Source organism: Panthera tigris, chromosome D2, assembly GCF_018350195.1.
Source record: "Panthera tigris isolate Pti1 chromosome D2, P.tigris_Pti1_mat1.1, whole genome shotgun sequence".
In the NCBI taxonomy this organism is placed as follows: domain Eukaryota; kingdom Metazoa; phylum Chordata; class Mammalia; order Carnivora; family Felidae; genus Panthera; species Panthera tigris.
Window position 1 is genome coordinate 52,137,195 of NC_056670.1, and position 21,549 is coordinate 52,158,743.

The following is a 21,549-nucleotide window of genomic DNA, read 5'->3' on the forward strand; positions in this document are numbered from 1 at the left end:
ACTTTAGGGATTAGACTAGAGTCTGTAGGTGATGCCCTTAGATAACATAATCTATTAGGAGGAATGAAACACATAGATAGATTTTATTTTTAGTATAGTCATCACTCTAAGAGGTACAAAGTAAAGCATTATATCTGGAGGAGAGCTGGGAAGGGTTTTATGAGAAAAGAGACATTTCCAAAGGTCACTTAATGGCAGATACATCAATCTGCTATGAAAAGACACCACCTAAAGCATCCATTTTCAATATAGAAAATTAATTAAGAACATGGGCTCTGGAGCCAGACTGCCTGGGTTCAGATATGCCATTTTTGAACTGTGTGATCTTGGGTAAGTTATATATCTTTTGAGTCTTAATTTTCCATTTTTAACAATGTTATTCTCTTTTTCTATAGGAAATCTAAGGATATAATCAGCAAAACAACCTCATATAATACACAATTTTGTGCTGATTGTGATGGCTTATCACAGGAACTCAGACATTTTAACCAAGAAGGTACAAAACTGGTTGAAGAGTCTGTGAAACACTGTGATAAACTTAATAGCAGCCTGGAACTAGTATCTCAAGAGACTGAACAGAGATGTGAGGCTCTGAACAAAAGCACACTTTCTTTTTCTGAACAGTGGGTATCTTGCTTAAATATAAGGAAAGAAGAACTTCAGAACTTACTGGAGGTAATAACTTTGTAATTGGAACTTACTTTGGAGAGAATAGTGATAATCAGGAAATTAAATACTCTTGGATAAAATTGGATTGAAAACAGATATTTTATTTTTATTTTTTTAAGGTTTATTTTGATAGAGGGTGTGCACGGGGGAGGGACAGAGAGGGAGAGAGATAGAGAACCCCAAACAGTCCCTGCACCAGTAGTGCATAGCCCGATGTGGGGCTCAGACCCACAAACTGAGATAATGACCTGAGTTGAAACCAAGAGTTGGGTATTTAACCAACTGAGCCACCCAGACTCCCCCAGATGATATTTTAAAATAATGAATGGTTAGGGTGCCTGGGTGGCTCATAAGTTAAGAATCTGACTTCGGCTCAGGTCATGATCTCACGGTTTGTGAGTTCAAGCCCCACACTGGGCTCTCTGCTGTCAGCACAGAGCCGGCTTCGAATCTTCTCTCCCTGCCCCCTCTCTCTGCCCTTCCCCCCCCTCAAAAAATAAATAAAAACATTAAAAAAAATTAAAATAATGAATTAAAATTTTAAGCATAAATAGTTGGTATGCTTATACAAGATCTAGTATCATGTCCCCCAGAGCTTGAAATTATTTAACATGTATCTGATCTGTCTTGTATCTATCCTTGGTTTTTGACTTATTGGTTCCTTCAGTTAAGGGCACTCTATTTAGATATGCAATTCAAACCTGTTATTGCTTTAAGATACTGTTTTGATTGTTCAAAGGATACTTGATAGGTTTGTGTGTTTGCTTGATCCTAATACTTACATGAGCCCTTTGTGGCTTGGTTTTTCTTTCTGTGTCATAAAAGGATTTTACTAATATTCTCAGAAACTGGGTAAAAGGATGTAAGTATTTTAAGCTTTATAAGCTATTTTTACCAAGAGGAATCAGGGCTAATGGAGAAAGAGGTGAGTTCAGATTTGAAACCAGAAATATACCAGATAAGCCTAGAGATCCTGTCATACTAGAAAGTAAGAGAGCTATTCAAGATTAGTGGGGTTGTATCAAAAAGAGATAGGAGTCTACCTGATGACACTTCTTTGTTTAAAGATGGTACAGTTTGTGTATCAAAAAGAATAATTGCTATAATAGATTAAAATACATTAAATATATTAAGGCTTGTGAATTCATACAAATTTCTTGGGTCTCCTTTGGATCATGCTAGGGAAGCAGTGCATTATTTTGAAAACTGGTAAATAAAGGGAAAGAGTTGAGCATCCATCTCTCTTTCCGAAAAGAATTCTATCTTGGTTTAGCAGGGTAGTGGATGAAGAAAAGGGTTTCATAGAAGAATCCCAGCTAATAAAATGCAGAAGAAATGACAGAATTGGAAAATCACCATTTTGTAATTCTAGTGAGATAACCCTTGTGGACATTAATGACTGCTTATACCTTTTGATGCAAACTGATGGAGAGGAGAACTTTATTTTTTTAATGTTTATTTTTGAGAGAGAGAGAGACAGAGCACGAGTCAGGAAGAGGCAGAGGGTGAGGGAGAGACAGAATCCAAAGCAGGCTCCAGGCTCTGAGCTGTCAGCACGGAGCCTGATGCAGAGCTTGAACCCACAAACTGCGAGATCATGACCTGAGCCGAAGTCAGATGCTTAACCGACTGAGCCACCCAGGAGCCCCAGGAGAACTTTATAATTAATAGGGTGACCACATTCAAACTCACGGATAAATCTTTTTTTTTAACCAATTAATCTTTCTTTTTATGTTTATTTATTTATTTTTGAGAGAGAGAGAGAGAGAACAAGTAGGGGAGGGGCAGAAAGAGAGGGAGACACAGAATCTGAAGCAGGCCCCAGACTCCAAGCTGTCAGCACAGAGCCCAGTGCAGGACTCAAACCCACGAACCATGAGATCTTGACCTGAGCCAAAGTCGGATGCTTAGCCAGCTGAGCCATCAAGCCGCCCCTCGGTTAATCTTTTCTTAGAATTTATTTTTTTATTTTATTTTATTAAAAAAATTTTTTATTTTTATTTATTTATTTTTAATATTTTATTTATTTTTGAGACAGAGAGAGACAGAGCATGAGCAGGGGAGGGGCAGAGAGAGAGGGAGACACAGAATCTGAAGCAGGCTCTAGGCTCTGAGCTGTCAGCACATAGTCCGACGCGGGGCTTGAACTCGCAAACCACGAGATCATGACCTGAGCCAAAGTCAGACGCTAACCGACTGAGCCACCCAGGCGCCCCCCCCCCCAAATATTTTTTTTTACATTTACTTATTTTTGATAGAGACAGAACACAAGTGGGGGAGGGGCAGACAGAGAAGGAGACACAGAATCCGAAGCAGGCTCCAGGCTCCGAGCTGTCAGCACAGAGCTCGACACAGGGCTCGAACTCACAAACTGCGAGATCATGACCTGAGCCGAAGTCAGACACTTAACCGACTGAGCCACCCAGGTGCCCCTAGAATTTATTTTTTTTAAGTTAACTCTACTCCCACTGTGGGGCTTGAATTCATGACCTCGAGATCAAGAGCCACATGCTCTACTACCTAAGCCAGCCAGGTACCTCAACTGATTAATCTTCACATGAGAGACACAACTAGGCATTATGTGCTTTCAGCATCACCAACAAAATATTCTTGCCAAACAATTAAACCTGATTTACATCAAACCTTTGGATCTCACTACTTTGTAGAAAATACAGAGTATAGATAAACATATGAAAATACAGTGTAGAGATGGCAATTGACCAGATCCAGAATTTGAGATAGCAGAGCAAAGACCTAGTTTTTTGAAGAAGAAAAACTTTTCAAAGGGAAAAGTATGAAGAAAGATCTTCTATATCAAAAGAGAATTAAGACTAAAGGATCTTAAGTCCTAGTTTGCCTGGAATAGTCCTTGTTGACATCAGTTGTTTGGACGTAATTATAACTAAGAGTAGCCCTTTTCACTCTGAAGAGCATCTCAGTTTGGGTGATAAATTATATATCACCTACTTAAAGGCATATCAACCAAATCTAATGATAAATTCTGATTCAAACAAATGAATTGTGAAAATCGTTTCAGACAATTTGTGAAATTTGCACACTGACTAGACATTTGATATAAAGAAATCAATGTTAAATTTTTTAGATATGAGAGTGGTCTTAAAAAAACTCTGAACTCTTAGAGATGTATGCTGAAGTAAATGAATGAAATCATACAGGATTTGCTTTAGAATAATTCTATGGGAAGATGAAGAGGAAGTGGTTAATCTTGTTTGAGCTATACCCCATGTATGGATAAACACTGAGATTGGGTAGTCAATACAAGGGGGTTAATTATACTATTTTCTCTACTTTTTCATGTGTTTTTAAAACTTTACTGTGGAAAATTTCAAAGTAAGAGGAAATAATATATTGAATAAAATATTTGACAACTTCGATTTTAATAATGAAAGCTCATTTGCATCATTTACAGGTTGTAAACCAAGGTTGTGAGGCTTCAAGTTCAGAGATTACTGAAAAATTAAATGAACATAAAGCAGCTAATGAGAACCAGCGTAATATGTTTTTTGATCAGATAACTACTGATGAAGAAAAATTAATGGCACAAAGTCTAGAATTTAATGAAACCATAAAAATTGGTTTGACTAAGCTTAATTGCTTTCTACAACAGGATCTGAAATTGGATATCCCAACAGGTAATTTCAAAGGGAAATAGAATGGTTCAAATTTTTAAAGTTGAAGTCAACCTTGTACTGTGCCAGATGTTCATAAGAAGCAGGTCCTGCTGTTGCCTGATAGGCAACTCAAATGGAAAAATTGGGACCCTAAAATAGCTTTAATCAAGATTAGGTGTCACAATACAAGTGACATGTACTTGTAGAAATTTGGGCATCCCAATTCAATAAAATTTTACAAACATTTAGGGAACTGGCTTTGTTAAGAGAAGACATTTTAAAAGCAAATGAAAACCAGCAACCATCTATCTAGCACTGTTTTGTATCAGGGCATTTTAATACCAAAAATTGAGGAATGTAATTAAATAAATTTAGTTTAGTGGAAAAACCATACCACATTGTGCATTTTCTTATGTGTACCTCTTATTTTGTCATGGACTTTTGGCATTTAGGAATCACCATTTTGAGAGGTCAGATGGCAAAGATCAGTGTAGGCTATCATGATTTAGGGAAGAAAGTATAACAGACTATTTAATAGTATGAGAATTGAGTCATTATTTGCATTGCATTGAGGGTTGTGGACCCTGTCAATTTATTAATCATTGAGTAGGTTTCATGGTATGAAATTATACTTCAAAGCTATATACATAACATAATTTGGAGTATTATATACATGTATACATACACATAAACACACACACCCACGCGGCCATCCCGTGTAGGGTAGTGGCTATATCTTTGGAAGATAAGACTCATTTGGAAGTATACATTTTAGCATTAAAAAAATCTTCTTCAAATCCCACACTTCAGTTCTTTTCCTGTTTATATAATCTGCTAAAGGTACGACACCACAGAGGAAAAATTACTTATACCCATCAACCCTGGTGAGAACTGAACCACGTGAACAGCTCCTTGATCAGTTGAAAAGGAAGCAACCTGAGCTGTTAATGATGCTAAACTGTTCAGAAAACAACAAGGAAGAGATCAGTCAGGTAAAATTTAAAGCATTCCTAATATTAGATCTCTCGCATAAACTCCTTTTGTTATCAACTTCATGTGAAGAATTTTATTCTTTGCCCTTAAATCCTACCCTGTCTCATTAATGGTAGTCATCTGATCCTTCAGTCTGTTTCTTTTAATCTGGGCATTTTAAAATTATTAAAGTCATAATAATAATAACAACCGATATTTGTGCTTATTATGTGACAGCCTGTTCTAAGCACTTTACCTAAATATATATACTCAGTTAATTCTCTAAGTAGTCCTTTGAAGTAGATGCTAGTACTATCCACATTTTATAGGTGAGGAAACTTAAGAAGTATCTTGTCCTACGTCAGTGTGGAGTTGGAATTAGAACCTACAAGAGCTCCACAATCTGTGCTCTTAACTCTAGTAATTATTGTTACTAATTTTTTTTGAGAGAGAGAGCATGCTCGTGAGTGAGCAGGGGAGGGGCAGAGGGAGAAGGAGAGAGAGAATCTTAAGCAGGCTCCGTGCTCAAGGGGTGCCTGGGTGGCTCAAGTTGGTTAAGCATCTGATTCTTGGTGTCAGCTGAGGTCATGATCTCAGGGCCCATGGGTTGGAGCCCTGCATCGGGCTCTGTGCTGAGGGTGCAGAGCCTGCTTGAGATTCTCTCTCTCTTTCCCCCGCCGTCTCTGCCTTCCCCTACTTGTACAGTCTCTCTCAAATAAATAAATAGCTTAAAAAAAAAAAAAGAGTTGGACGCTTAACCCACTGAGCCACCTAGGCACCCCTTAACTATAGTAATTATAGACAAGTTGGGAAGTCATAAAGTAACATATAAACTAAAAATTAAACTGTAATCCCATTATTCTGAGATTACTACTTTTAACACTATTATAAGTACTTCTCTGTGAGAAAACATTTGGGATTATTTTCATTATTTTTTAGACTTTCTACGAATTTTGTTGAGGTTTAACTTTTATGCAATGGATGTTGCGTTATTTTCAAAGAAGAAAACTGCATTTACTTTTGTGAAGATTTTTAAGTCCTTGGACTTAATCACTAGTCTACCTTCTTATTTTAGGACTTGGATGAAGAAAAGTCAGTTCTAGGGCACTCAATAGAAGAACCTCCAAGTCAAGAGCCATCTATAGATGCTAGCGTGGATTGTTCATCAAGTGGTGGGATTCCATTTTTCCAGGTACCTGATTATATCCTGTCAGATAATCCTTCCACATCTGATGTAAGTCAGTGGCTGTACAGTGTGAAGGAAAGTGCTACTCTTGGTGGGTGAAACCGAAAAATATTTTGTCATTCCTTTGGGATAGCTTGTTAACTTTTCTGATTTAAATTATTTACACAAATCTGATAATTGGTCAGGGGTTTTCTATGGGATAAATGGAGGCAAAGTTTGACTTCATTCCATCCCCAGATAGTACTCTTTAGCTATTGTATTTATCCCCTTTCCACTTCCTACATTCTCAGATGGATATGAAGAGCAGTCATTTCTCTCTTCCCTCCACCTTTGACATGGACGTCCTGGAGCCTATCTCTGCCCATACTCAGACTCTGAAGGCCAAGAGGTTTAAGAGACTGAGAGACTGAAGGCCTCTCACGTTATTTTAGTTCTCCTACCTGAGGCTTTTCTCTTGTTAAGGATTCCCCCATGTTTTCTGAGCCCCTCACCTGCCTTGATCTCGCTCACTTAAGTCCTGTAACCTTTCCTAACCCCTTTTCAACACTGTTGGGAGCATGGCACTATAAACTGCCCAGTACTTTTCCCTTTGTTTTGAAGACATGAGCCTAGACGCAGTCTGTAAAGGAGGGATTTTCCCACATAAGACATTGATGTCTACATTTTACAGTTGAAATGCTGCTTGTGATAAATGTATGTGCTTGTATCTAATAGACTTGCAGGGGTCTTCCCACCAAGGTCTAAAAATTCTCCATCCCCCATGTAAGCTGGTTAAAACTTCTAGCTTAGATTCTGTTCAGTTCCTCTATGTCTGCCTCAAGGTAATTTTATCCCCAAATCCTTCCTACCTTTTGCTTTACTGTTAGAGAACTCTAAATATATTTCTTTCCCTTTTTCAGCCCTCTCTTCTGTCTTATAAAGTTAAGGAAAGAAGGAAACTTAAGAAAAGAGAACCTTAGTGACTACTTAATCTCTGGTTGGAAATCCTTTCATTACTACCGTTCATGATATTTTGAAGGCGAGGCTCAGTGGTTCAGCTGTGGCAGGGAAGTCCCTACAGTACCAGAAAAGATTTGGGGTTGGATTTTAGACCTTCAGCTGAAGTCTGAAAATTATGTTTTCCCTGATAGCAGTCTCATGTGGGGAAATTTTCTGGGTTTGAAATTCTAAAGTTGATGTATGATTTGTCTCAGCATAGATGACTGGGTCTGCAATGGATGTCATTGGTCTCTTAAAGCTCTCTATGGGCAAGTATGAGAATTCCAATGAAATACAATTCCCAAGTGAGAAATATGAAATGTTTAAAAGAAAAGGTAAAATACAGCTTAAAAAAACACCTCAAGGTAGCCATATATCAGATTCTCTGCTTAAAATAGAATTGCCTGTTGTTGCATGATATCAAATCTTCATTTTCCTAGAGCAGGATTTATCAATAGCAGCTCTGTTGACATTTCGAGCTGGATAATCCTTTGTCGTGGTGGACTGTCTTGTTATTACAGGACGTTTCACAGCATCCCTGGCTTCTCCGCACTGGAAGCCAGTAGCACCTTACAATTTTAACAACCAGAAATGTCTCCAGATATTACTAAATGTACTCTGGGGAGTAAAATTGCTCCCCGATGAGAACCACTGCCCTATAGTAAAATCTATAATTTTGTCTTGGAAAATCATGCAGAAAATTAATATTTCTTTCACCTCACTCCTTCCATTGATGGTAAGATGAAGAAGGCATTCGCTTCTACTTGACAAACAAATTGTTCGCTCCAATTTGTGCTGAGTCTTTTCCACACTTAATTTCTTGCCTATAACCCAGAGAACTTTGAAAATAGAGTGTAACTGATATGTATTATGTTATGTAATAACATATCTGTAATATGTAAAGTAAAATGTTACTTTATTGACTTAATTTCTTCCCTTAATATTCACAGCATAAAAAATCACATGGAAAAGACAAAGAAAACAGGGGCATTAATTCAGTGGAGAGGTCTAAAGTGGAAGAAACTACAGAGCATTCTGTTACAAGGAGCAGATTACCTCTACGAGCCCAGATAAATCTTTAGTTAACTTGAGGATTGGTCATTTTATTTTTAAGAAAAATGAAAAATAAAACCTATAACTCCAGAACTTGAGCCTTATGTATAGATGAAAAACGAATGGAAAATATCAAGGCAATACTGTAAATTTAGTTGACTTTAATATGTCTGCCCATTTTTCTGTCATTCTTGTAGTTCACTGTACATTAAGTTGGGTTTTATTTGAGACTTGCATTCAGTAAATGTGTATTTTTAGCTTTTGATATAAAATAGCCCTTTCTGGTATATCGCTAGGCAGCACATATATAAAAGTTGCAGTGTTCTAGGCTTGAATTTATGTAGGTGAATACCGCCAACTTGGTCTTGGGAAGGACCATCTCCGTTCTTTTCTTGATACGATGGAATTATGTCTGTATCTGCTTGCTTCCTTCCCTAGACTTTTCCAGTCTGCATTCTCAGCTCATTTTCTCCTTTTTCATTTGCGACCAAACCATCTGTAGAGCTACAAAATGGTATCTATTCTTATTATGAGATAGCCTGAATTTTATCTAGAAGTCTTTAACACTTTTCTGTGGCTCTGCCTAAAGTTACTATCAACAATGAACATAACCCTAGAAGCATTCCTTCCTTCAATATTTTTAGTCTGTTTCCCCCTAGATGAAGAAGCACTCCTTTCTTTATGAGGCCTTAACACATTAGCCCCCACAGAGTTTGTAAGAAGCCAGCTTCTCCAGAATATAGATTACTTTTATGGGAGAACTACCAAGAGCTCTGACTAATGGCTATGTGGCCTGTATCTTGGGCAGAGGTCCCAGTGATTTAAAAGGGCTTTTTGAAGCTATTAATTATGATGATAATTTCTATCCTCTTGTTTACCTTCATCTGAAACTTTGTTCTTTGTATATAATAAAATATGTATATGTATATTTTTCTTTACTGAAATCTTAACCCTTAGATGGGTCCTGACAGTTTTGATCTAGCAGCCAAATTTCTGGAAGTGGACATTTTTCAGCATGAAGAATCAGCACAGTAGAAGAAGGAATATACACAAAGAAAACATTTGGTGACCACATCAACTTAAGTGCATAACTTTAGAGAGATTTGATTGTGATAGCTAAGTAAAGCCAAGCCCTATTAGAGATTAGAAAACGTGCTACTTCAAGGAACTAAATTTACCTTCAGAAGTGTTAATTATCTTAATAAAAATAATGATACAATTTCTCTGCAAAATCAGATGTCAACATAACCTATGGATAATATCTAAGAAAATAATCTGCCCTCAGTAAATCCATCAATAAATTTGGTTTCTACATTAACTTGCTTGCCCTATTATTTATTTCCTTACTTATTTCTTTCACCTCACTCCTTCCATTGACGATAAGATGAAGAAGGCATTCATTTCTACTTGACAAACAAATTGTTGGCTCCAATTTGTGCTGAGTCTTTTCCACACTTAATTTCTTGCCTATAACCCAGAGAACTTTGAAAATAGAGTGTAGCTAATATGTATTATATTTACAGAGTTCAGCAAGTTCTAAAATTCCTAAAATACACTTCCACACAGGCACCACCAAGGAAGAAGGGCCTTGGTAAACATTCTAGGCTTTCAGTTGTACTCTAAGGGATTAATGAGAAACAGAGTGGCCCTCACAGGGCCTGAAGTCCAGCTTTAAGTCATCCGTTCTCTGACATTTTAAAGTTACCTAGGAATGCTAATGCAACTGACAAGCAAAAATAAATCACTAGAGAATTTTTTTATGTTTTATTTTACATTAGAGTGCAAGTAGGGGAGGGGCAAAGAGACAGAGACAGAATCTGAAGCAGGCTCCAGGCTCTGAGGTGTCAGCACAGAGCCCGACGCGGGGCTTGAAACCAAGAACTGTGAGATCATGACCTGAACTGAAGTTGGATGCTTAACCAACTGAGCCACCCAACGTATGACTCAACTTAAAAAATTTTTTTAAAAATTAAATTTTTTTTTTTTTTACTGTAAGTAGGCTCCACACCCAACATAGGGCTCTAACTCACAACCCCTGAGATCAAGAGTAACATGCTCCACTGACTGAGCTAGCCAAGTGCGCCCAGATCACCAGAGAATTTTAACATCCCAAGCCTTAAATCAGCTTTACAGGTTTTCATATACAATATCAAGCACTCAAAAAAAAAAAAAAAACCTATCAGCAAAAACAGAATCGGGAGCTTCAAGGACTCATTCCTCCTGAGGCAAAACCATTCAGAAACAACTTTGTCAGAACTAGGTTTATAGCAACAAAGCAAATGCTGAATCAAGAAAAGGCAAAACACTAGGAAATCTTTGTTATTTTACTTGCTCTTGCTCCATTCCCCTTCCCAGCTCCCTGGTGAAGACAGATGGCAAACACACATTCTCCGAGTGGGGACCCTGTTCACTGGTCCTGAAGGAGTAAAGGACCTCGTGTTCTCAAAAAATTGTTCTGCCTGGGGCAATCTGGAGGACTGAAGCAAGGCACTTGCCTTTGTTTCATCTAATTCACAACTCAGGGTGGAAAAGTGGCAGGCATTTCTCAAAAATATAAGGCCAATGAATGCCCTGCTGCTACCTGGGGCAAAAAATGACAGCTGAGGTAAATAACAGAGCACGTAAAGCCTGAGAGGGAAAAAAAGGAGAGAGTTTCTTAGGGAAATTAGGCCTTCAAAGACTACGTATACTGGGGAGTTGAGAAAGCCACTCATGTCCAGGCCAACTTACATGCTTAGAGAAGACCCTAAGCTTTCACTGCTGGCTGATCTCTAGGCTCAGCACAAGCAGTGAAAACTAAGGCAGATTTTAAATGGCCTGGCTAAGCACTGAAGGTGTGTTCCAACACAGTCAATCTGTAAAGACTCGAAGGATTTTTTTTCTTTTCCTTAATTTTTTTTTTTTTTACTTCTTGTTTTATTTATTTCTTGGTTACTGGTATTCAAGGAAATCTGTCAGCTTACTATGCAAGCAAAAAGAGACCTCGGAGACTACAGAAGTCAAAGAATCGATACTCGAGAATAGGTAAGTAACAAACGGTTACAGCCACAGCTGTAACAACAACAAAACAAACAAACAAACAAAACAACAACAAACAAAAACCCTGAGGCAAGAAGACTCCCATTTCCAGAAAACCACATTATAATACCAAAAAATTTTTAACAGAAAGCTAAGAAGTATGCAAAGGAACAAAGTATGGCCCATTTACAGAAGAAAGGAATACAGACCATCCCTTATGAAACACAAACATTGGACTTTAAATGAACTGTCTCAATACACTCATAGAGCTAAAGGAATTCAGGAGGACAATGTCTCAACAAATACAGAATATAAGTAAAGAAACTAAAAAAAAAGAGCCACACAAGTTTTGAGCAGAAAAGTATTAAAACTGGAATGAAAATACACATACACAAAACACTGGAGGATTCCAATAGCAGATGTGAGGAGGCAGTAGGATGAACCAGTGAACTTGAACCCAGGTTAATTGAAATTTGTCTAATCCAAAATGCAGAAAGAAAAAAGAATGAAGGAAAAACTAAATAAAGCTTAAGAGACCTGTGGAGTGCAATGAATCATACCAACATTTGCAAAAAGGGAGTACCAGAAGGAGAGGAGGGGAATGGGCAGAAATACTTGCAATAATGCCTGAAAACTTCCCAAATTCGTTGCAACACTTGAATCTGTACATCCAGGAAGCTTAACAAATTCAAACAGGAGAAACTCAAAGAGATTCACAATGAGAGACATTATATATTCAAACTATCTAAAGCTGAATACAGAATCTTGAAAGTATCAAAGTGTATGTCATCTTCAAGGAAATGCAAATCAAAACCACAGAAAGATACCAGTTTACATCCAAAAGGATAGCTATAGTAAAAACAAATAACAAGTATTGGTGAAGATGTTCAACGGGAACCTTCATATATTGCTTGTGGGAATGTAAAATGGTTCAGTCATTGTAGAAAAATAATTTGATGGTATCTAAAAAAGTTAAACAGGGGCGCCTGGGTGGCGCAGTCGGTTGAGCGTCCGACTTCAGCCAGGTCACGATCTCGCGGTCCGTGAGTTCGAGCCCCGCATCAGGCTCTGGGCTGATGGCTCGGAGCCTGGAGCCTGTTTCCGATTCTGTGTCTCCCTCTCTCTCTGCCCCTCCCCTGTTCATGCTCTGTCTCTCTCTGTCCCCAAAATAAATAAAAAAAAAAACGTTGAAAAAAAAAATTAAAAAAAAAAAATAAAAAAGTTAAACATAAAATTACTGTATGACCCATAATTCCCTTTCTAGGTACCTATCCAAGAGAAAATAAAAAAATCATCCACTTAAAATACTTGTACATATATGTTCATATCACCACTATCACAATAGTCAAATGTTATAAACAACCTATGTGTCCATCAACATATGAATGGATAAACAAAATGTGGTATATACATACAATGGATTACTACTTGGCCATGGAAATGAATGAAATACTGGTACATGATACTGTGTGAATAAACCTTGAAAATATAGTGAAAGAAGTCAGATGCAGAAGTTCATATATTGTGTGATTATGATTCCTTTCCTACAAAATATGCAGAACAGGTAAGTTCATAGAAACATACTGGTGATTGCCAAGGCTGATTGAGAGGGGAAATGGGAGTGACTAATAAGTATGTAGATTTCTTTTGGGATATTGGAAATATACTGGAACTAGATAGATGTGATGGTTGTGTAATATTGTGAACATATTAAATGCTACTGAGTTATGTACTTTATTTAAAAATTTTCATTTTTTCATGAGACATAATTGGCATATAATAGTTCAATATAGTTATTCAATATTTGTATATATTGAGAAATGAGAACAGTAAGTCTTAAAATGATTCATTGTATGTGATTTTGGCCTAAAAATCCATTCAAAATAGAAGAGGTAATTGATTCATAGTGGCATTAATATTGTAGGTAGAATTAATTAGCAGATGGGAAAAAAGTTCTTAAATGTTACAATCTATTTTAATTTTGTTTTAATTTTTTTTGTTATACAATACGTACTTTTTTAAGTAATTTTATTTATTGTTTTTTTAAAATTTTTTTTAATTTATTTTTTTTAATGTTTTCATTTATTTTTGAGAGAGAGAGAGAGCATGAGCAGGGGAGGGGCAGAGAGAGAGGGAGACACAGAATCTGAAGCAGGCTCCAGGCTCCGAGCTGTCAGCACACAGCCCGACGTGGGGCTCAAACTCACAGACTGTGAGATCATGACCTGAGCTGAAGTCAGATGCTCAACCGACTAAGCCACCAAGGTGCCCCTTATTTAATTTACATACAAGTTAGTTAGCATATGGTGCAACAATGGTTTCAGGAGTAGATTCCTTAATGCCCCTTACCCATTTAGACTATCCCTCCTCCCACAAGCCCTCCAGCAACTCTCTGTTCTCTATATTTAAGAGTCTTTTATGTTTTGTCCCCCTCCCTGTTTTTATATTATTTTTGCTTCCCTTCCCTATGCTCATCTGTTTTGTATCTTAAAAGTCCTCATATGAGTGAAGTCATGATATTTGTCTTTTGCTGACTAATTTCGCTTAACATAATACCCTCCAGTTCCATCCACATAGTTGCAAATGGCAAGATTTCATTCTTTTTGACTGCTGAATTTGTTTTAATTTTTTTAATGTTTATTTTTGAGGGAGAGACAGAACATGAGTGGGGGAGGGGCAGAGACAGAGGAAGACACAGAACCTGAAGCAGGTTCCAGGCTCAGCTGTCAGCACAGAGCCCAATGCAGGGCTTGAACTTGTGAACCACGAAATCATGACCTGAGCCAAAGTCGGAAGCTTAACTGAATAAGCCACCCAGGTGCCTCTGTGATTTTTTTTAAGTTTATTTTGAGAGAGAGAGAGAGAGAGAGAGTGAGAGCGCATGTGCACGAGTGAGGAAGGGAGGGGCAGAGAGAGGAGAGACAGAAAGAATCCCAAGCAGGCTCTGCATTGCCAGTGAGAAGCCCAGTGCGGGGCTTGAACTCATGAACCGTGAGATCATGACCTGAGCTGAAACCAAGAGATGCTTAACCAACTGAGCCACACAGGTGCCCCTAAAGGGAGTTTTTAAAAGTGGATGATGGCTTAGAAGAAAATAGCTACACTAGACATAATGAGACAAAAGCACAGAAACAAAAGAAACGGTATGGTGAAAAGATCTAACATACATGTAATTAGAACCTCCAAAGGAAGAAGAGAGAATGACTCAGGCTCTGTAAATCTCAAGCAGGGTGAATATAAAGTCACGCCTAGGTACACCATAGTCAAACAGCTAAAAGCCAACAATAAAGAAAAAGTCTTATAAGTAACTAGAAAAAAAAAAGACATTACTAGGAAAAACAATTTGGCTGACAGCTGACTTTGCAGTAGAAAGAAAGGAAGCAGACAATGGAATGACAGCTTCAAAGTAATGAATAAAGTAAAGTCAGTGGGAATGGTAGAGTAAGGTCCTCTGAAAACAGTCCTCCATAAAAGCAAGGAGACACTGAGAAAATTTGTCAAGAGAAAAATTTTTTAGAATTCTTGTAATAAACCAAAGGCTTGGAATAATCCAAGGAGCATTTATTTTTTATTTTTTTAAAGGCTATATTTTGGTTAGAATGATGAGCTTTGTGGGATTTTAACTTGACCTATTCTCATCACTCTCCCCAGCTTCTTATTAGCCTTGAAAACCAACAGTCCCACGATCATAGTGAAAACCAGTAGCCTAGCAGCCACTGACTGGCGTAGAATAGGTTTGGCTTTCTGAAAACACCATTCTCAAATAACTGTCATTATTTGACCTATCTGGCAATTCTCTGGAGACCCCCCCCCCCTTCACAGTACTTGTCTTTATTTGACCTGACTCTGACCTTGCTCAGTGAATATAGCCTTTTTCCTGGGGGCATTTGTTGAAAATAAGCAGCAACCATAGTTAACATTGCTCCTGTCTGAGTTAGTGATCTTCCACCTTAAGAAAGTGGGGAGCCTGATGTGGCGCTCACATCCATTACCCTGGGATCATGACCTGAACCTAAATCAAGAGTCGGATACTCCACCAACTGAGCCATGCAGATGCCCTTGACAATCTGTCTTTTAATTAGCTTATTTAGAACGCTTACATTTAATTTTATTATTGGTCTTAAATATATAATCTTGCTGGTTGTTTTGTTTGTTTCCTCTGTTCTTTGTCCCTTTTTCCTCTTTTTCTGCCTCTTTTAGAATTAATTAAATGTTGTTATGAATCTATTTTATTGCCATTAAACTTCTGTTTAGTTGTTGTCCAAAGGTTTGCAATATACATCTTGAATTAATCAGTTTACTTTCAAAAACATTATACTGATGCAAGTATAGTTTAAGAACCAAACAACAGCATACTTTTAATTATTTCTCATCTTTTCTGGTTGTTTCCATTTTATTTTTATATTTGCAATAGAACTACAACGCATTACTACTATATTTTTTTAAATGAGTGTCATTTATCTTTTAGATAAAAAATAAGAGAAAGAATGTCTTCCTATTTTCATTTTAGCCATTTCCAGAGATCACTTGTTTTTGTAAATCCATTCATTTGTTTACAATGCCATATATATTTCTCTTGCTTAAAGAAATTCCTTGAACATTTCTTATAGTACAGGACTGCTGGTGATGAATTCTGTCAGGTTTTGGTTTCTAAATAATTCTCTGTTCTGTCATTTTTGAAAGATATTTCATTGGGTATAGATTTCTGGGTTGATAGTTATTTTCTTTCAGCGCTTTAAAGATGTCACTCTTGTCTTCTGGTTGCAGTTTCTAACAAGAGGGCTGGTAGGTAATTCCTATTTTTGCTTTTCTGCATTTAATGTCTTCTTTCTCTGGATGCCTTCAAAATTTTCTCTAGAATTTTGGCTTTCAGTACTTGTAATGGGGGGAGGGCAGAGAGCTAAGTTGCTGGAGGGCTTTTCTCAATATTTCTGCTCTATTCTCCACTTTCAGCCTTCCCTGTGTGCCTGAGCCATGGAAGAGTCTCTAAGCACATTTTTGCCCTTCTGCCTTGGGAAGGATGCTATGCCTTGATTCCTGGGGTTTGTTGGCTGGGGTGGAGGTTGAGGAGGGTTTTCTGTTGGGCAGGTCCAGCCTTACTTCTAAGCAGGCCCTGGGTCCCATGTCTTAGGGGAGTTGGGCTTTCTCAGTGATCCCGTCCCTCCCTGGGGTCACCAAACTCTGACCATATCTTTGGCCCTTTCTTTGCAGGGAAGAGTGTCGTGCCCCACCCCTAGGAGTGGATGTTTTCTGTTTGTGTTTGTTTTCACCTTTATCTCAATCACAGTGGTCTTTACCTGTTACCTAGGAGCCAGGATGGTGCTGCCCTTCTCCCTGTGGCTTTTGTCTATAAGGAAGAAGGGTCTGGGCTCCATGCCTCTCGTGTAGTGAAGGCTCCTCCCTTCCCAGGGCCTGCATCATGGATGTAGGCTGTCTCTGGTCTTCTGCCCAGCCTCCAGACTCTCTTGAGCACCTGGTAAAGTCTGTGAAGACCCGGCTAGTGGGTGCAAATTCCCACTGTGTCTGCACTTCCTAGAGATTCTATACTTTCTTGTTGGCTCATATTAAGCCTTTGGCAACTTGTTTAAACTTTTAGCTGACTTCTTCTTACATGTTTACATGGTATCTGGTGTCTCCTCCTCACAGGCTTTACCACAGGTCAGCTACTGGTCATCCCTGTCTCTCCTTAGGAAGTCCTGTCTTTCCTGAGAGAACTCAGCTGCCCTGAGACCTTAGCTCTCTGATGTGCTCAAGAAAAGTTGTGTAGTTTATCTCATTTTTTCTTTGACAGATTTCTATGTCTTAGGTGGGAGCAGAATCTGTGTAATCTCGCATTGACATTGTCCAACGTGTCAGACAAATAGTGGACTGAGTTCAAGAGAGATTTCCTTTTCAAAAAAAAAATTTTTTTTTAACGTTTATTTATTTTTGAGACAGAGAGAGACAGAGCACGAACGGGGGAGGGTCAGAGAGAGGGAGACACAGAATCTGAAACAGGCTCCAGGCTCTGAGCTGTCAGCACAGAGCCCGACAGGGGGCTCGAACTCACAGACCGTGAAATCATGACCCGAGCTGAAGTCGGCCACTTAACCGACTGAGCCACCCAGGTGCCCCGAGATCTCCTTTTCAAATGTGTGCTTATTTTGTTCCTATTCTATTCTTATTAAACAAAATTGTTGTATGTTTACTTACCATTTCTTTTTGCCCCTTGGCAGCCAAAAGTCTTTTCTAGTCTTTCTGGTCGCCTTCTATGCCTTCAAGATACTTCCCCAATGTGAACCTGAAGAGACCGAGGAAAATAAGAATTTAATCTGATATCTCCTTAGGTTTAATCTGACCCCCTTATTCAAAAGCTTTTGTTTTGAAGGAAATTTAAAACCTTGTTGCCATACCTAGGCTTGGCATATTGTCTGATGAAGTAAGTGACTTTTGGTCAGCAGGAGTATCCGTAGCAGATGTCCCTTGGGACATTTTCTCCCAAAGAGGAAGAGAAAGAAGAGAAAAACATGAAAACACTTCATAGATATTCTATTAAAAATATTATTTTAAATGTCTTTTGTTGGGGCGCCTGGGTGCCTCAGTTGGTTAAGCATCCGACTTCAGCTCAGGTCATGATCTCACAGTTCATGGGTTCGAGCCCCACGTCGGGCTCTGTGCTGACAGCTCAGAGGCTGGAACCTACTTCAGATTTTGTCTCCCTCTCTGCCCCTCCCCTGTTCACACTCTGTCTCTTCTCAAGAATAAATAAACATTGGGGCGCCTGGGTGGCTCAGTCGGTTAAGCGGCCGACTTCGGCTCAGGTTGCGATCTCACGGTCCGTGAGTTCAAGCCCCGCATCGGGCTCTGTGCTGATGGCTCAGAGCCTGGAGCCTGCTTCCGATTCTGTGTCTCCCTCTCTCTCTGACCCTCCCCCGTTCATGCTCTGTCTCTCTCTGTCTCAAAAATAAATAAACGTTAAAAAAAAAAAAAAAGAATAAATAAACATTAAAGAAAAATTTTAAATGTCTTTTGTTATTTTCTCACTGAATTATATATCACTTGGTTGGATAACTCAAAACTAGGATAGTGAAAACAAAAGCTACCCTTTTAGAATCACCCTGATTTTTCTTTTTATCAATGGGAATTGAATCGATAAGCCTAATAATCTTTTCCTGAATTTTTGGTAACGACAAATAATAAGCCTATTTCCTATCCTTTATGTAAGAAGTGCCTATGACTTATTTTAAAATAAAATATTGATAATTAAACTATAATTGAAATATTTGAAATATATGGAGCTTGAAATAACAGTGCAATTATTGGGGCGCCTGGGTGGCTCAGTTGGTTAAGCATCTGATTCTTGATTTTGGCTCAGGTCATGATCTCAGAGTTCGTGAGATCGAGCTCCACGTGAGACTCAGTGCTGACAGCCCGGAGCCTGCTTGGCATTCTCTCTCCTCTCTCTTTGTCCCCCACTCAAATAAATAAACTTTAAAAAAAAATAGTACTCGTATACATTACCATTGCTTATCACAGAAAATTCTTGTTTAAGAATCATATCTGAGGGGGGGCACCTGGGTGGCTCAGTCAGTTAAGTGTCTGACTTCAGCTCAGATCATGATCTCATGGTTCATCAGTTTGAGCCCCACATTGGGCTCCGAACTGATGGTGCAGAGTCTGCTTAGGATTCTCTCTCCCTCTCTCTCTGCCTCTTCAGCACTTGCTCTGTCTGTCTGTCTTTCTCTCTCAAAATAAGTAAATCAACTTAAAAAAAAAGAAAAAAAAAAAGAATCGTATCTGAGGGGTGCCTAGGTGGCTCAGTCCGTTAAGCCTCCAACTCTTGATTTCACCTCAGGTCATGATCTCGTGTGAGATGGAGCTCCACGTCGGGCTCTGTGCTGACAGGGCAGAGCCTGCTTGGAGTTCTCTTTCCCTCCCTCTCTGCCCCTCCCCTGCTTGTTCTCTCTCTCTATCAAAATAAATAATCATTAAAAAAAAGAATCATATCTGAGATTAAATCCTTGCTTTGTTTACTAGCTCTGTGCCTTTGTACAAATTGCTTACCTTCTCTAAGCCTACTTCTCATCTATAAAATGGAGCTATTATCTATCTGCTGGACTATCAAAATGTAGCAAAAGCGTTCTAGACTTTCAGCCTTGGAGGTATAATAAGGTAGAAAACAATGAGAGGATACTCATTTTGTGGCTGGCCTTCTATCACCTCCACGTGTGACACCCTTCTGCTTCTTTTCCACAATCATTGCTCCCAAGACCATGAAAGAGAAGGGTGCCAAACTATGGCTCAGTGCCACGAGCCACCGTGCATAGAAGATGCTGCTTTTCATTCTGACTCCTGTCATTTCACAGCTACTGCCACCACAGAAACTCCATAGCAATTGCTATGATTCCTGCTCTTATCCTCATCCCCTCTGAAAATGCTTTTTCCTTGTTTTCTATTTTTTTAATTTTTTAAAGTTTTTAATTTTAATTCCAGTATAGTTAACATACAGTGCTATATTAGTTTCAGGTGTACAATATAGTGATTCAACAATTCTATTCATTACTCTGTGCTCATCATAAGTGTACTCTTTAATCCTCATCACCCCCCCCCCCACCCCCCCCCCCTCCCCTCTGGTAACCATCAGTTTGTTCTCTATAATTAAAAGTCTGTTTCTTGGGACACTTTGGGTGGCTCAATCGGTTGAGCCTCCAACTCACGATTTCTGCTTAGGTCATGATCTCATGGTCATGGGATAGAGCCCCACATCGGGCTTGGCCCTGGAAGTGGAGCCTGCTTAGGATTCTCTCTCTTCCTTTCCCTCTGCCCCTCCCCAGTTCATGCTTTCTCTCTCTCTTTTCAAAAAGTCTATTTCTTGGTTTATCTCTCTCTTTTTATTCCCCTTTGCTCATTTGTTTGGTTTCTTTTTTTTTATTAAAATTTTTAAAAAAATGTTTTATTTGTTTTTGAGATAGAGCTTGAGCAGGGGAGGGGCAGAGAGAGGGGGACAGAGAATCCAAAGCAGGCTCTGTGCTGACAGCAGAGAGCCCAATGTGGGGCTCAAACTCATAAACCACGAGATCATGACCTAAGCCAGAGTCAGATGCCCAACCAACTGAGCCACTCAGATGCCCCGACTTCTGCCCATTTTTAAATTGGATTACTTAGTTTTTGGGTGTCGAGTTTTATAAGTTCTTTATATATTTTGGATACTAAATCTTTACCGGATACATCATTTTACAAATATCTTCACTCAGAGGCACCTGGGTGGCTCAGTTGGTTACGCACCTGACTCTTGGTTTTGGCTCAGGTCATGATCTTATGGTTTGTGACATCAAGCTCCATGTTGGGCTCTGTACTGGCAACATGGAGCTTGCTTGTGATTCTCTCTCTCCTTTTCTCTCCTCCTCCCCCTGCTCTCACACACCTGTGTGCACTCTCAAAATAAACAAATAAACATTTAAAAAACATATCTTCAGCCATTCCATAAGTTGCTTTTTAGTTTTGTTATTTCCTTTGCTGTGCAGAAGCTTTTGTAGTCCCAAAAGTTTATTTTTGTTTTTGTCTGATTGCTGTGGCTAGGACTTCCATTACTACATTGGATAAAAGTGGTGAGAGTGAACATCTTTGTCTTGTTCCTAATCTTAGGGGAAATGCTCTCAGTTTTTCCCCATTGAGGATGATGTTAGCTGTGGGTTTTTCATATAAGGCTTTTATTATGTTGAGGTATGTTTCCTCTAAGCCTACTTTGTTGAGAATTTTTGTCATGAATGGATGTTGTTCTTTGTCAAATGCTTTTTTTACATCTATTGAAATGATCATATGATTCTTATCCTTTTTCTTTTTGAAGTGATGTATCCTGTTGATATGCGAATATTGAACCATGTTTGCAATATATTACAATAAATTGTACTTGATCATGGTGAATGATATTTTAAATGTATTGTTGAATTTGGTTTGCTGGTATTTTGTTGAGGATTTTTGCATCTATGTTCATCAGGGATGTTTGTGTCTGGCTTCTTTCACATAGCAAAGTGTTTGCAAAGAAACAAAATAAAAAATAAA

The 21,549-nt window shown here is 38.6% G+C and overlaps 2 protein-coding genes across 4 annotated transcripts in view; one reads left to right on the top strand and one right to left on the bottom strand.

Annotated features, from left to right (window-relative positions):
* Nucleotides 1-9,808, top strand: part of KIF11 (kinesin family member 11) — a 44,632-nt gene extending 34,824 nt beyond the window's left edge. Inside the window, exons 18-22 of the mRNA XM_007080096.3 lie at nucleotides 396-675; nucleotides 4,100-4,322; nucleotides 5,142-5,293; nucleotides 6,349-6,465; nucleotides 8,388-9,808. Coding sequence (XP_007080158.1) covers nucleotides 396-675; nucleotides 4,100-4,322; nucleotides 5,142-5,293; nucleotides 6,349-6,465; nucleotides 8,388-8,519 — 904 coding nt within the window. The 3' untranslated portion in view covers nucleotides 8,520-9,808. The remainder of the gene's footprint in view (nucleotides 1-395; nucleotides 676-4,099; nucleotides 4,323-5,141; nucleotides 5,294-6,348; nucleotides 6,466-8,387) is intronic.
* The window catches only part of IDE (insulin degrading enzyme), a 194,136-nt gene that overhangs the window by 164,865 nt on the left and 7,722 nt on the right, over nucleotides 1-21,549 (bottom strand). For 2 of the 3 annotated variants that reach the window (XM_042961097.1, XM_042961096.1), the window contains exon 2: nucleotides 17,701-17,788. The gene's annotated coding sequence lies outside the window, so the exon portion shown is untranslated. Of the gene's footprint in view, nucleotides 1-17,700; nucleotides 17,789-17,900; nucleotides 18,027-21,549 lie in introns of those variants that run through there. The other variant, XM_042961095.1, reaches the window with a different exon arrangement.